Source organism: Taeniopygia guttata, chromosome 25 (assembly GCF_048771995.1).
Source record: "Taeniopygia guttata chromosome 25, bTaeGut7.mat, whole genome shotgun sequence".
Classification (NCBI taxonomy): domain Eukaryota; kingdom Metazoa; phylum Chordata; class Aves; order Passeriformes; family Estrildidae; genus Taeniopygia; species Taeniopygia guttata.
This window is the reverse complement of record NC_133050.1, coordinates 938644-953125: the sequence shown is the minus strand read 5'-3', so window position 1 is coordinate 953125 and position 14482 is coordinate 938644. Positions and strand designations below refer to the sequence as shown.

General features: G+C 41.5%; 1 protein-coding gene across 9 annotated transcripts; it reads left to right on the top strand.

Annotated features, from left to right (window-relative positions):
• Nucleotides 1-224: 224 nt before the first annotated feature.
• LOC140680605 (coiled-coil domain-containing protein 180-like) lies at nt 225-13104 on the top strand. Of its 9 annotated transcripts, none has more exons than XM_072918569.1 (18): nt 226-433; nt 885-1010; nt 1641-1748; nt 2573-2655; nt 4163-4314; nt 4401-4529; nt 4693-4803; nt 5887-5982; nt 6234-6397; nt 6574-6687; nt 7376-7455; nt 8140-8228; nt 8694-8813; nt 9435-9608; nt 10108-10223; nt 11409-11553; nt 11978-12041; nt 12675-13104. In XM_072918569.1, the coding sequence occupies exons 2-18, from the start codon at nt 967-969 to the stop codon at nt 12968-12970; spliced, it is 2085 nt and encodes a 694-aa protein (XP_072774670.1). In that variant the 5' UTR covers nt 226-433; nt 885-966; the 3' UTR covers nt 12971-13104. The 9 variants fall into 9 exon arrangements, with proteins under 9 accessions (XP_072774676.1, XP_072774670.1, XP_072774669.1 ...); XM_072918568.1 differs by having other exon boundaries at nt 808-1010; XM_072918567.1 differs by having other exon boundaries at nt 797-1010.
• Nucleotides 13105-14482: the final 1378 nt, after the last annotated feature.

Sequence of the window (14482 nt, the reverse complement as noted above, 5' to 3'; positions counted from 1 at the left end):
CTGAGACCTTAAGAGGTTTCTTCCCCCAAGGGTTGGTGTGTTCTCATTCCCGTGAGGAGCTGAAGGGTGCGGACGTGGGAAGTCTGGCCTGCCTTGTGCAGAGACGAGCACAAAGCGGGGCTGCGCTCCGCGGCTCCGGAGCTCTGCTCCCGCGGGGCGGGCAGGCCGGGACCCGGCGGGGCGGCCTCCGGGTGCTGCGGCAGCGGCCACCGGGGGCGCTGTGGGTGAGGCGGGGCCGGCCCCGCTCCCGCCCCCGCTGGGCTGGCACCGGCACGCGCGGCTCCGCCTGAGGGCCCGCGGGGCGCGGGGAGAGAGCGGGAGCGACCCCGGGAGCGACCCCGCAGCGCCGGGAAGGGGAGCAGCGCTCGGCGTGGAGTTTCACCGCCGGGAGTCTGCCGGAGCTGCTTTGGAGGCTGCAGCTTCTGTGCTCTAGGTCAGGCTGGGAGAGCTGGGGGTGTTCCGTCTGCAGAAGAGAAGGCTGCGGGGAGACCTCAGAGCCCCTTGCAGGGCTCCAAAAGAGCTGGGGAGGGACTTTGGACAAGGGCCTGGAGTGGCAGGACGAGGGGGAATGGCTTCAAAGTGCCACAGGGCAGGTTTTGATGGGATATTGGGAAGGAATTGTTCCCTGTGAGGGTGGGCAGGCCCTGGCACAGGGTGCCCAGAGCAGCTGTGGCTGCCCCTGGATCCCTGGCAGTGTCCAAGGCCAGGTTGGACAGGGCTTGGGGCAACCTGGGATAGCACAAGGTGCCCCTGCCCACAGCAGGAGGTTGGAAGATGATCTAAGATCATCTTGTAGGTCTCTTCCAGCCCAAACCACTCTGTGATTCAAGGAGCAAGGAAGGCCCTTTTCCCAGTGAAGTGTTGTGTCTCCTCTTGGCTCCCAGCTTGCAGTTGCCAGTTCTTCTGGAAGCAGGCCCGGCCACTCAGCTGCCATTAGTCACTAGATCTCGATAGGAGGAGTGTGACATGTTCACAGAGAGGAAGGCTGTAAACAGATCTTCAAGGCCAAGGTAAAAAAAAAGCAAAGGACTGAGGAAAAGCCAAAGGAATTTGTTGTGTTAGTCAGTTTTCTGGCTGTTGAAATGCCCCAGGTCATTTTCATAGTTTCTGGTTTTGGTTTGTTTTAGTAAAAAATGAATGTGTTATCTCCAGCATATGCTCTCCAGTGCATGTACATGTGTTCCCATCTCTTTGTTGTATATCAGGTTATATTAACTGAAGGCAGAATCATAACACAGCAGTAAAACATTTAAAGGCATAGTTATCCAGATTCAGGCATTTCTCACTCTGCTCTTTACTTTTTTGGTAACTGTAAGCAAGGCAACACCATCCAGTTTGTCCACTTTTCCTCTCTGAGGAAAAGATTATCCTTTTTCTTTTTTTCTCATTTTGAAAATAGCCTTAGATGAAAATGGTTATGTGTGTGGTATGTAGGGTTCATTGTTTTACCTTTCTCTTCTGCTGTGTTTCCCCTACTATTTTTCATTCATTATTTTGTCCCAGTTCTCCATTCAGTAGGTTTGAAGGAATTCTAATTGTTGAGATTATGGTTCTTTGAAGGCTCACTTAGCCCACCTTTTGGATGAAGGAAAGAAGAAGACAAAGTCCTCTGAGAAGAGTAAAAAGCTCCCTTTAAATAGGCATTCAGAAATGTTTGCTGATGCCATGCCATTTCTGATGAGTAATCAGCAGAAATGTGTTGGAACAACACCCATCAGTGACTTCACAAAAAAGCCACAGTCAGACAGGTAGGGAACAGAAGCATAAACCCCCAATTATATGTTCTTAACTAAAGGAATGAAATGGACAGATTTTCACCGGGAATTATATACTCGTGTATTCTTGCTCATAGCACTAAGGACTTGTAACAGATTGTCTCCTCACCACATGTAAATTTAGTATAATGAACTGCTTGCTGCCTGTTGAAGTGCAGGCTACCAGACTAATATTTGCAATGGCAGACATATTGTATGGTTTTCCTTTTAAAAAGAAATTGTCTTTGCTCTTAGCAATCTAGATATACACCCAGTCTGACAAATATTTTTTAGGCTGTATTTCCAAGTAAATGGCTTACATGATGATGCAGTAAGATAATGTAATGAACAAGAATGGAGTTAATGCATCCATCCTTTTTTACCCTGATCCAGCTGCTGAATAGCAATACAGGGATTCTCACTGACCCCAAGGACATGCACAGTGCCCAAGCTGTTGGGAAAAGCACTGGGCAGATAAAGGCTATTTCCACATTTCTTGCCAGTGTCTCCTTAAGAGTTCCTAGGTTTTTTACCTTTTAGAGCTATTCTGTAAGTCTCTGTAGTTTACATGTTCTAAATCTAGCATATATTGCTGTAATGCCATCCTAATAGATTTAGAATTGGGATCTACCCAGACTTCAGTTCATCTCAGAAGAGGCAACTTTGATTCTTTGAATTATATTCTTTAAAGTTAGAATGATACTTATGTTCACTTTCATGTTAAATTTTGCCAATTAAAGTGTATTATACTATTATGTTAGTCCTTCTTCTGGTGCATTTTTAATACAAATTGAAGCTTTATTCTCTTTCTGTTTCAGACAATCTACAACTTTTCCAGAGGCATGGGGAAACGTAGGTGCAAGTTCAGCTGAGGAAGTCAGAGGCCTGCCCGATGTAGTTGGTAAAACTGGTTTCCCTTAATGTCATCTATTTTAATTTACAGTCACAGGAAATGTGGTACATGTAACAGGTTTAGCTGTTACCTTGTGAGAGATTTCAAACCGGAGTTACAATTTAATAGAAAGATTACAGCAAATGCAATGATACAGCAAAACTGGTTTAAAACCACAAAGTCAGAGTACCACCTGGCACCCTGTTGGTCAGGGTTGCAGTGGTTGCAGTCCTGTCAGAATGGGTTATTGTAAATGCAGGCGAACCCAATGGGAAGAAATTATGATGTCTGACTCAATTCAGAAGGCTGAATGATTTCTTTATTATAACTGTGCTAAAATACATTAATATACTATATAAAGGAAGATACTAAAACCACATATTACTTTCTCTAACTCTATATCTCTAACACAACTCGTCACCCTCTCTGGAGAGTCCAGCCCCAGGTGGGTTGGATTGGCCATCAGGCTCAAACCATCCTCACCAGAATCCAATCAAGCAATCACCCTAGGTAACCAATTCTCCAAACACATTCCACATGAGAAAAACAAGGAGCAGAAATAGAAATTATTTTCTCTTTAATTTCTCTCTGTGCACCTCTATGAAAAATCCTGAGAGAGGGAGAAATGTGCTGCCACAACGGGTGGCCTTGTGGAAGTTCAGATCCTCCTCTGGATATCCCGTGGTGGTGGTGTCCCAAGTCCCCAGACTGCCTGAATTATACACAGTGGAGTTCATGTGGTACATCCCTCAGTGCAGGGAGCTTCATAATGGAATGGAATGATGTAATCCCATGAATGCTAGAATATTTTTGGAGTACATGATAGTCGTTTCAGCTTCCCATTCTGCTACTGCATAATCAGTTCATTATGGCCCATTAGCACAGATGACCCTCGCTGGATAGATGGTGCAGCTGCTTCCCCAGCTGAATCATTTTAAGGATAAAGAAATACCACCTCACCTTGCAGGGCTTGCCTCTCTCATTTTAACACTTTTATCCTGGTGGTCAGGTGTGCTGAAAACCACCCATCATTAGCAGGTCATCATAAAATGAGGTAGAGAGGAGTAGAGTACACAGTTTGGTTACACCCACGTTGGTACTCTTTCTCCTGCAAGGTAACAAAAATCAAGCTTGGGAAATGGCCTGACACATTTTTGATGCTATGTAGGTAATTTTGAAGATGACGAGGCTTCTAATAGAAAAAAAAAAAGACAGTTGTGAAATTGTTGGTCAATCACATGTTATGTTTAGATGATAAATTCCAGTTCTGATGTAATCAGATCTCATTCCAGAAATGTTGCAAATTTTTTATATCGTACCTGAGCTTAATTGATAGTTCTATGCTGTTATCCTTCTGAAAATCAGAAGTTTAAAATATGCCCTAGTATTTTTAACCTGCATTTGCTAAGATTGCGCTTCCCTTGGAAAGATGTTGCACACTGTGAAAGCTGCACAAACTACAGCGGTCATAGTGTAGATTTTGGCATTTACTGTTCATGCATCCCATGTTCTGCAGCAACAGTTCCAGGCTATAGAATCCTCATTTCTTCCTTGGCAGTTCCTGAGGAAACAGGCAGCAGTACATGGAAGAACCTGGCAGAACGGCGGCAAAAGCATCACGATAGAGCAGTGATGGGAATGCAGCGGGAGCTGGGCTGCATTGGCAGGGTAAGGCAGGAGTTTTTTATCCAGTCTGGAGCTCTTCTAAGGTCAGGGCCCAAGATTCAAATGATCACACTGACCTACTGTTACAGGAGATGGCAGCCTCTGTTTTGAATCTTCAAGAACTCCTTCAGCTTCAAGTGATGAAATCAGATGAAAAGAGTAAACTTCTGTTTGAAAAGGTTGCATCTGACATGGCTTTGGAAGCCTTCTCATTTGAAGTAAGGCAACTCAGCATTGGCTCAACTGCAGTTACTTGTATCTGCTCTGCGTAGCATCTTCTTATGGCTTGCTGGAGTCCAAAATTATTGGGTTTTTACTTTTTAAATTTTCTTTTATGTGTTTTCACTTTTCAGTGAAATTGAAAGTACATTTTTATTGCAGGGTTTGGAAGAACTCTGGAATATGATACACGAGGAGTCCTCAAACAGAAGGAAGTGTATCAGGGCAATGGATGCATCCCTAAAGGAGACTGAAAGGAGTCGAGCCATGAAAGTGAGCTGCAGTCTTAATAACTGTTACTTAAGCATAAGATTGGTATTTGCTGATACAATGCTGGGTGCAGAGCAAAGAGTAGCTTGTTTCCAAAGGAGTCAGAGGTCTGCCTGTAGTTCTGTTGTGTGGTGATTGCTTTCTTTTCCCCAATAAACTATTCATTTTATACCCACATAATCAGGAGAAGCTACTTTTTTCCTAGTTTGAAGGTGTTTCTTTCACAATTACTTATGCTAAAGGTGCAAGGAATATACAAGCTGCTTTTATTTCCCTGGAGGGTTGTGTAGGTCAAACTTTGATTTGGTCTGTTATTTTTGGGGGGGACATAAGCATTCTGCAGTTGAGAAGGAGCTTAGACATGACCTAGCTTGATTTTAGTTTGGGTTGGCTGGATGTCGCTAGCAGACATGTTGCAGTTTTGTAGTCTTCAGCCTAACCTGTAAAAGTCATTGGACATCATAGGAAATGTTTGGATTAAAAAATAGACTGTGGAAGAGCTTGCTGCACTGTCCTTGTAGGCAAAGAAGAGCTGTTTGTTCTACCAGTGCCAGTTGCTTCTCTTTTTGTAATTCAGGTACGATGAATAGGTCCAAGAGTACCACCAGTAACCTTTCTGTTGGATTAGTTACGATAAATTTCAGAGATGAACACATTTGCTTTAATTTTGTGTTCACTCAAAACAGGCACTGGTGGATTCCCTTCAGATATTTGAAAGGAATTTAGTTAGATTTTAAAATTCATATTATGGCCAGTCTGCAGAGCACTCAATTATCACAGGTATTAAAGAGCAATCAGCTGAGTAGTAGCAAAGTAGAATGTTTTAGTTACTGTTTTTATGAATTACTGAAAAAGTTAGTCTTTAAAGTAACTAAGATTAATATTTTAAAATTTACTTCTCAATCTGTGTGTCATCCAATTAATTTTAATTCACTTTAACAGTTTTAATTAATGAATAATTAATGAATCGAATGGAATTAATTTTAATGGAAAAAAAATCTCTTGTTCATGTAGTTTTTTAATTTGGGATACTGATATTTGAGTTAACGTTTTGTTGTTTCTTTTCTTTATTCTTTCATTGCACAGATAACAGAGGTACTGACCAAGTATACAGTGAAACTGGAGGAAATTTCCTTCTTCTTGGCAGCTGATGTTCACAAGCTCATAAACAATAAGGCAATGGTAAATGTTTTACCTGGAACAGGATAGCAGTCTGAATATTCCTAGAATGTCTTTTTTCCTAGCTGAAATTAATTTTTTCTGCCTATCAATCACTGAAATATAGAGAGATTTCTACTTTGCAGGGTATTTGTAATAATTTGTATTCTTTTTTCACCTCATTTTTTGTAGAAGATATATTTTTTTGTTTGTTTTTGCATGTTGTATGCTGCTTCTACTCCTAGTTTTTTTTTTTTTTTTTTTTTAATATGCAGAATATAAACAGAGCATTGCTGGGTAATGAGAGGGCAACTGCCAAGCTGCTCTTTAATCTAATGAAATCGGAGCTTGAGAAAGAAAAATTGCATCAACTGAAGTGGCAAGAGAGAGTCAAGGACTGGAAGCTCATCCAAAAGAACTGTGTTATTCAGAGCTTCAGGTCAGAAGTTTTGCAATCTTATTTTGGACAATGAATAACACAAAGTGACTAGTGTTCACTTGTGGTTTCTATAAAACCACAAGTTAAAAAAAGTTATTTTTTCTTTATACATATCATGTATGATATCATGTTTGATATCATGTTTCCATTATACGTATCTTTATTCCATCCTGCAGAGAATTTATGGCAAGTGAAGAAGTACAGAATCCCCCAGCTGTGGAAATGGAAAATATGATTAAGGAGCAAATTGTACTTGGTGAACAGAGACTGAGGGTTTCGCAGCATATTGGGTATGGCAGAAGAGGATATAGTATAAAGGAAAACAGTTCTTGCTGGAGTTAATGTGAGGAGCTTGGCTACAAAATGCACTTTGCTTTCTGTCAGTGTGTGATTGTTAAATTCAGCAGTAAGACAGGGTCAAACCCTATTTTTCTACAGCTCTTTTTAATGGAAAAGCATTCTTGATTTTCACTGCACCAGCTACACTAAAGAAGTGGTGATTGTGGGCTAAAAATGCAGGAATGCAAAAGTAAATATTACTGACATTTGAAACTGGTAGAACTGGGCAGACAAAGATGGGTGGAGAACTAGAAGTTGGTGGTTTTTTCTCCAAGGGGTTTAATTTGTGTAATAAATTCAGAGAGGAATATGGATAGAAATCTGACACTGCTGTGTTTGAATATCCATCCTGAACACAAAAAGCATTTTTGGGTGCAATGCATTACTGTATTTACAGGGAGTTTTTTTACAGTGGATGTTGGGAGCAAGGTAGATAACAGTTCCTTGTTGGGTAGTAAACAGTTGGCCTTGAACAACAACAGTCTCTTTGGTTGATTTTCATTGCAAGATGGCTGTAAATAAAATAAAGCACAGTAGCATGGATGCTCTGATTCATAATTTTGTATTTTTTAATAGTTTTATATACACGTGACTGGTTTGTATTTTAGAATACCTGACTCTTGTTTACTACTTTGATAGTGCCTTGCTGCCTCCAACACATACAAAATCTGACTTAAATGAATGGTACAGAACTCTGGAGAATTTAAACACAAGTATAGGTAAGTTGGGAAATCATACAAACAGTCTGGAATTCAAGCAATACTTTCTTTTTTCCTGGGCAATGATGAGGCATACAGTTGCTTTGAAAGTGCATGTTTACTCTATTCTTTGTTCCATCCCGCCTTCTGAGTTGCTTTGAGCTGGCAGTAAGACCCAAAGAAGCTGCCTGTGACATCACTTTCCTTTGGCTGGTACAAACACTTGTACATGGTCACATCTAGCAGGAACTGGCTTGGTTAGAATTAATCTGGGGAAATAAAAGTTTAATTTTGACATGGAGCAGTTTTCAATCATACAAAAATATACTCCTTTTTAACTCTTGGAGAAGAAGAGGGGAAGAAATACTGGAGGTACTTCCTTTCTCTATGTCCTGTAGGGTGCCTTCCCTCTGTGTGCCTGCCTTCTCTTGCTCCAGAGCACGTCTTGTTGTGATGTTTGTAGCCCGTATGGTAGCAAAGAAGCTGGTAGCAATTGTAAATAACTTGCTACTTCTAAGCATGATTATAAAGGGCTGTGTATTAAAGCATCTTATTTGATTGGTTGTTAGTGTCACACAGATGTGTGGCACTGCTGGGATCTGTTCCCTCTGCTGAGATTCAGCACATGGCCTCTTGTCATGTTTCCTTTTCACACTGCACTGTGAAATACAGAATGTTGACTGTGGTCTGTTCCATACCATTCAGACACCCATAGTGCAGAGTTTGTGGAGAAATTGCGTGTCCAGTATGAGCTGGTGCAGGGCAAATGTCAGGAAAAAGTGCAGACCTGCAAGGTGAGTGTCCCAGCTTTGGGTGTGGTAGCCGTGGTACAGTGTGCCATTACAGTAAAATGTGTTTGAGGATCCACCAAACACTGAGATAACAAGTGAAATTAGTTTTTAACCTCTGTCTTAGTTCAAAAAGTAACCATCCATTTAGTTTCACAGTAATGTTTGGCATTTGTACTTGAAATGTGTAAAAGCTGTAACAAATGCCAGTAATGAAGGGGGTTCTGTCCTGTGTTTATGTGGAGAATGTAAGGACCTTCAGCCTTTGTGCTAAATCTATCTTGGCAAATCTGTCTTGCTCTCTGTCTCAGTTTCTCCTTCTGTATCCAGTTGAATTGTAGTGTTTAGTAAACAAATGTGGGATATAGGAGGCTGAGTCTTTCACTGTCCATCACAAGAGAAGAAACACTAAGTTTAGTCATGCTTTCTGAAAGTCATGCATGTCAATAATTTGCTATTCTTTTCATTTAGATGACCCTGTTGGATAAGAACATTTGCACAGTAGAAGATGTTGAAATTGTACATTCCAACATGCTTCAGATGACTGAGAAACTAAAACACAGGTTTGAAGAAGAACTGGAGCACATGGATGTATGTGAATTACATTTGCTTTTATCTTCTTGGCATTAGTCTGTTATTTCTGTGCTCCTATCTGCAATGCCTTCTACATTGTAGGCTATTGATGTCACATTAGAAAGAGCTCCATAGTGTGACTAAACACTACAAAGAAACAAGGTTTGGTGTGGAAGAGTTTCACATGAAAGAGTTCATAATTACTGTGTTTATTGTTTGTAATATATTGCATTTTTATTATCATTTATATCTGAAATACATATGCTAGGTATGAATGATGTATGGCCCAGTCTGTCTGAAGGCAGAGGAATAGATTTAAATGATCTCCCAGATGTTGTGATTCTATACATAAAAATGACCACGCAGTTGTTCCTAAAGAGATAAATTGTAGAATATGATTCAGTGCTTTGCCATGTCAGAATAAACAGAAGTTTTGATACTCTCAGCTTGTAGAATAAAAATCCACATTCTTACCCAGTTTACTTGGATTTTTTTTTAGTCACCATATAGAAGACACAATATTGAACACCATTTGTATAGTTCCATGCAGCCTTTTCCCATGTTACATATCCTCTTATTCATTCCTTTCACCTTCCAGCAGTTTAAAAATGAGTTGTTCACTGGAATGTTTTTCTTTAGAGCGATTTTAAGGAGATGGCTAAATGGCATGAGCAGCATTGTCGAGGCTTGTACAGCTGTGTTCAGGAGGCCATGGGTCTGTGGGATGTCCATCTACTCAAACTGTCACAGCAGGAAGATGTACTTGAGGAAAAAGTAGATAAATACAGATTGGAACAGGATGACATAATACAGGTATAAACATAAAAACAATGATGTGGCATAATGTAAAGAAAAGTCTTCTTAATACAAAGAACCCTCTGGAATTCAAAACAGCTGCTAGAAATATCTGACTTTTATATTGGAATTTCTACTTTTAAGTTTCATTCCGTCAAGTGCATTTTTGCTAAAGGCTTGATTCACACTGAATGGACAGTCCTGTCTTATTCTTGATATGGCAAAAGTGATAAAGATCACTGCTGCTTTCTGTACAAAGTGGCTGTAAGTTGCTATTATGAGATCTTGTGCAGGTATGGAGTCCGGTTGGATGCCAAATTCTCATAGCTACAACAGCCAGCTTGGGGTGGCTGTGTCAGAGCTGTTCATTATCAAGGAAGATCTTCACAGATGATAAGTTTTGCTAAGGTCTTGGTGTGGAATATACATTCATAATCAAATTACTTGAATCCTAAATAGTTATGGAGATTTTAGTATATACTAAACTGTTTTTATTAGCTTTTTAATGTGGCCTTAGGTGATGAAAGATGATCTGGATACAATTTTGGAAAAAATGAAAATGGCAAGCTGTGAAGAAGAGCTGAAGGAATATTTGGAGAATGCCCTTTCTTCTCTAGATCAAATTAGAGCTAGGTATGAATTTTGCATAAAAGTAAAGCATATTTTAACATTGGTTGTACTACTTAGGCCTTGTTTATGCTGTTGTGTGAAGGTATGGAAAAAAGAGTGTTTCACTTCATGTAAGAATATAAAATAATGCACATATTGAACAAGGTTAAGGCAAATAATACCCACAGTTTAGGAATTGGATGAAGAAAGACTGCTATAATTCAAAAACCATACCACATCAGTATTCCTGTGCATACCATCACATCCATGCCTTATTCAGAAGGTAAAAGTAGTTCAGATTCTTGAATCACAGGAATCAAAAGTTGGTCTGCACCATCACGTCTGCACTCACAGACTTGATCTCATTCAAAGTTGCAGGGACTAAGATCTTTAAGTAGCCAAAGTATTTAATTTTGGTAAGCTCTCTGTTATCCTTCTCGTGATTAGGCATTTGCAACCTTAAAAACCCTATAAAAATTGGTACAATACTGCTCTTTTTGCTAAACATTTTAGCAGCAGGTGTGAAACCCGAGAGGAAACAGCTCTGTTCTCACACCCAGGGGTCTTTTCTGCCTGTTAGATCAGAGGCACATTAGAAGAGCAATATGGACATGAGGGGCAGTCTTACACGCCTTATAGTGGGATTGTGGTGGTTTGATACTCTCTTAAGAATCATTCATACAATTTTTAAAAAGCCGGAGGCAACAGACCAAGTGAAAATACAGTGTAACCTATCTGAATACATACCTAAATTCCCCATAGTTATCTTTGTTTAGAAGACAAAGCAAATGTAAATGAAAACAAGTGTAAACACCGATTTTTCTTGAATCTAGACTCAGCTTGAACCATTAGTTTTTATTTTCAAGTAAAATGAAAATAAACCAGAAAGGCTCAGTCACAGCTGAGCACAGTGTAGAACTACCAAGAAAGACAGTAATTTGACCTCTCTTACGTAAGCAGAGTTTGAACAGTTCCCCATCCAAAAGGAAGGATGTAAAAGGCTTTATTGGAAATATTTCTTAATTTTTGTGCATTTATTTATTTGTAATGAACTAATCTCTAACAAGCCAGGATGTAATTGTATTCAGTATAAACAGATCAATGACAATGTTTAGCCTAAAGGTTTTATGAGATTTATCAAAAAAATTATATTTAAGGGCACTGTAGTCACACTTAATTTTATTTCTAATATTTTAATCTCTTAAACAGTGATCTTCAATTTGACAGGAATGAAACATTCAAGCAGATTGTAATGAATGAAGTAATGGCTTATCCAAAAGCTATTTTGTGGGAGTTGATTTCTTATAGTATATCCATCAGCCAGCATTTTAATGTGAAGGAAATCTTCAAACAGGTAAAAAGAAAATGTCTTCTGGTTTAAAACCTTACTGGTGTATTACTTTTTCACTTTAGAGAAAATTTACCTTTGAAATTCAGATTATATAAAGTACCGTTTCAGCCATTGAATAAAGTGCTTTTGGTAGAGAGAGCAGAGGGAAACTAAAACATTTCTCAGTCCCGCACTTTTAACTCTGTCCTTGTTACAAACAGAATTTTAGCAAATTCACTTGGCTTTTGAACAGAAAACTACAAGGTAACAGATTTTCAGCAATTGATTTGAGTGTTACAGGTTCTTTAGATAGTGAGTGATCTTTTCAAGACTAGCCTATCTTACTGAAATAGATATATTTGAGAAGGGATATGGATTTTTTAGAAGAAAGCAAATCTATATTTTAAAATGCTGTGGTGGGTGTTTTTTGTTGTTGTTTTGCTTTTAGAACTTGCAAGACACAATAGACTCCACAGTTCAAGATCAAAATAATACCTCAACAGTCCAAACAGGTATTTCTGCTTGGTTGTTTTTCAATCTGTATTTCTTTGGATTGTAACCAGAAGAACTCTGCTTTAACTGTCAATAAGTAGTCGAGGCTTCAGAAGGTGAACATATGGTGGAGCAGCAAGCTGAGAGCATCGTGCAAAGAGAGGAAAATCAGAGTATCCTGAGTTGGAAGGGACCAATAGGGATTGTGAAAGTCCAACTCTTGGCCCTGCCCAGACACCCCAACAATCTCACCCTGTGTATCCCTGAGAGCATTGTCCAAACTCTCCTGGAACTCTGGCAACTTTGGGGCTGTGCCCATTCCCTGGGGAGCCTGGGCAGTACCTGGCCACCCTCTGAGGAAAGAACCTTTTCCTAATCTCCAGACTAATCCTCCCCTGGCACAGCTCCAGCCATTCCCTGAGTCCTGTCCCTGTCACAGAGATCAGAGCTGCCCCTTCACTGCCCCTGAGAGGAGCTGCAGCCGCCAGTGAGGTGTGAGTGACCTCAGTCTCCTACAGCAGAACCAAATGCCTTCAGCCACTTCTTGTATGGTTTCCCCTCCTGACCCTTCACTATCTCTGTGTCCCTCCTTTGGACATTTCTCTAATAGCTTTAGGTCTTTCTGACATTGTGGCAATCAAAATTACCCCCAGGGCTCGAGGCAAGGACATCCCAGCCCAGAGCAGAGCAGGACGATCACCTCTGTCAGCTGGTGCCAGAAGATGGGGACAGTTGTCAAAAATCAGCTGGAGAAAAAAAGCTAACAGAGAAACAGGTGATCTTGGCACAGGAAATTGAAGAAACAGAGGAAGAAGAAGATGAGGAGAGTATGCCTCATAAAAGTGAAGAAAATGAGCATGCAGAACAGGGACTAAGCATTACACAGGTAAGTGAGCAAGAGAATAAATTTGAAGGTGAAGGCAGTCTTGTCCAAATTAAGGAGAAATAGGAAAAGTCTTTTTGCTGAGAATGAGTAGAAAGTAATTTTTTTCTTAGTTTGCTTACAAAGCACACAGATCCTTTTATGGGAAAATGGAGTGTATAAAACAGTTCACAACCATTCTTTTCAATCTTTTACCCTTATAGAAACCCTTTGCATAATTTTTTTTCATCTGTCTTTCATCACAGTGTTCTCAGCCTGTGGTTTTAAGCTAAGTATTTGTACCTAAGTATTAATTTTTCAGTTTCCATTAATTTGTTGCCATAACAAAAACCTTTTAAAACATTGTAAACTCTGCCTGTGTCTTGCTGGCATATAAATATATAAAAATATAAATGTATAAAAATATAAATATTGCCAGCACTGTGTAAATGTCCAAATTGAGAATGAAAACATTATTCTAAATGTCCAAACTGAGAATGGGAACATTATTCTAAATATCCTCAGGATTCCTACACTAGCTGGTGCACTGTTGATTCTATGCTGGTACCATCGCATCCCATCGCATCGCATCGCATCGCATCGCATCGCATCGCATCGCATCCCATCGCATCCCATCGCATCCCATCGCATCCCATCGCATCCCATCGCATCCCATCGCATCCCATCGCATCCCATCGCATCCCATCGCATCCCATCGCATCCCATCGCATCGCATCCCATCGCATCCCATCGCATCCCATCCCATCCCATCGCATCCCATCGCATCCCATCCCATCCCATCGCATCCCATCCCATCCCATCCCATCCCATCCCATCCCATCCCATCCCATCCCATCCCATCCCATCCCATCCCATCCCATCCCATCCCATCCCATCCCATCCCATCCCATCCCATCCCATCCCATCCCATCCCATCCCATCCCATCCCATCCCATCCCATCCCATCCCATCCCATCCCATCCCATCCCATCCCATCCCATCCCATCCCATCCCATCCCATCCCATCCCATCCCCTGGGGCCATGCCCATGGACAGGATGGAATAGGGGCCGGGCAGACACCCCACAGCCGTGCTCCATGCCCTGGGGTGGCGCGGGGCTGTCCCTGCCTGGGCAGCGCAGGGCTGGGCTGTGTTCTCCGGCCTCTCCCGCAGCCCCTCAGCTCGGGCTGCGCTCGCTCTTTGCCAGGTGCAGCCGTGCAGCGCACACGAGAGCAGGAACGCACCCGTGGCCGCTTCCGCAGAACAGCGCAGGTACCTGCAGCCATCCCCACCTGGGCTGGGCCTGCTGGCACTGCTCAGCCCAGCACTGTGCTCGGAGCACTCCATGCAACATCCCGGGCTTCTTGCCCTTCTGCTACAGATGTTTGCAAATTCATGAAGAGGACTCGGGAGGAAGAGAGCATCATCATGGGCACTGTGGTCAGAGCGTACTCTCCCATCTTCAAAACCAAGACCAGTGCTGCCCTGCTGGATATGCTTGTACAGGAGGGTCCTTCCAGCCCAAAGCAAGTAAGCAGCCTGTGGCCTGGGTTTGATCCTCCCAGCAATTGCTTGGCCTCCGAAGCCACGCCTGCTGCT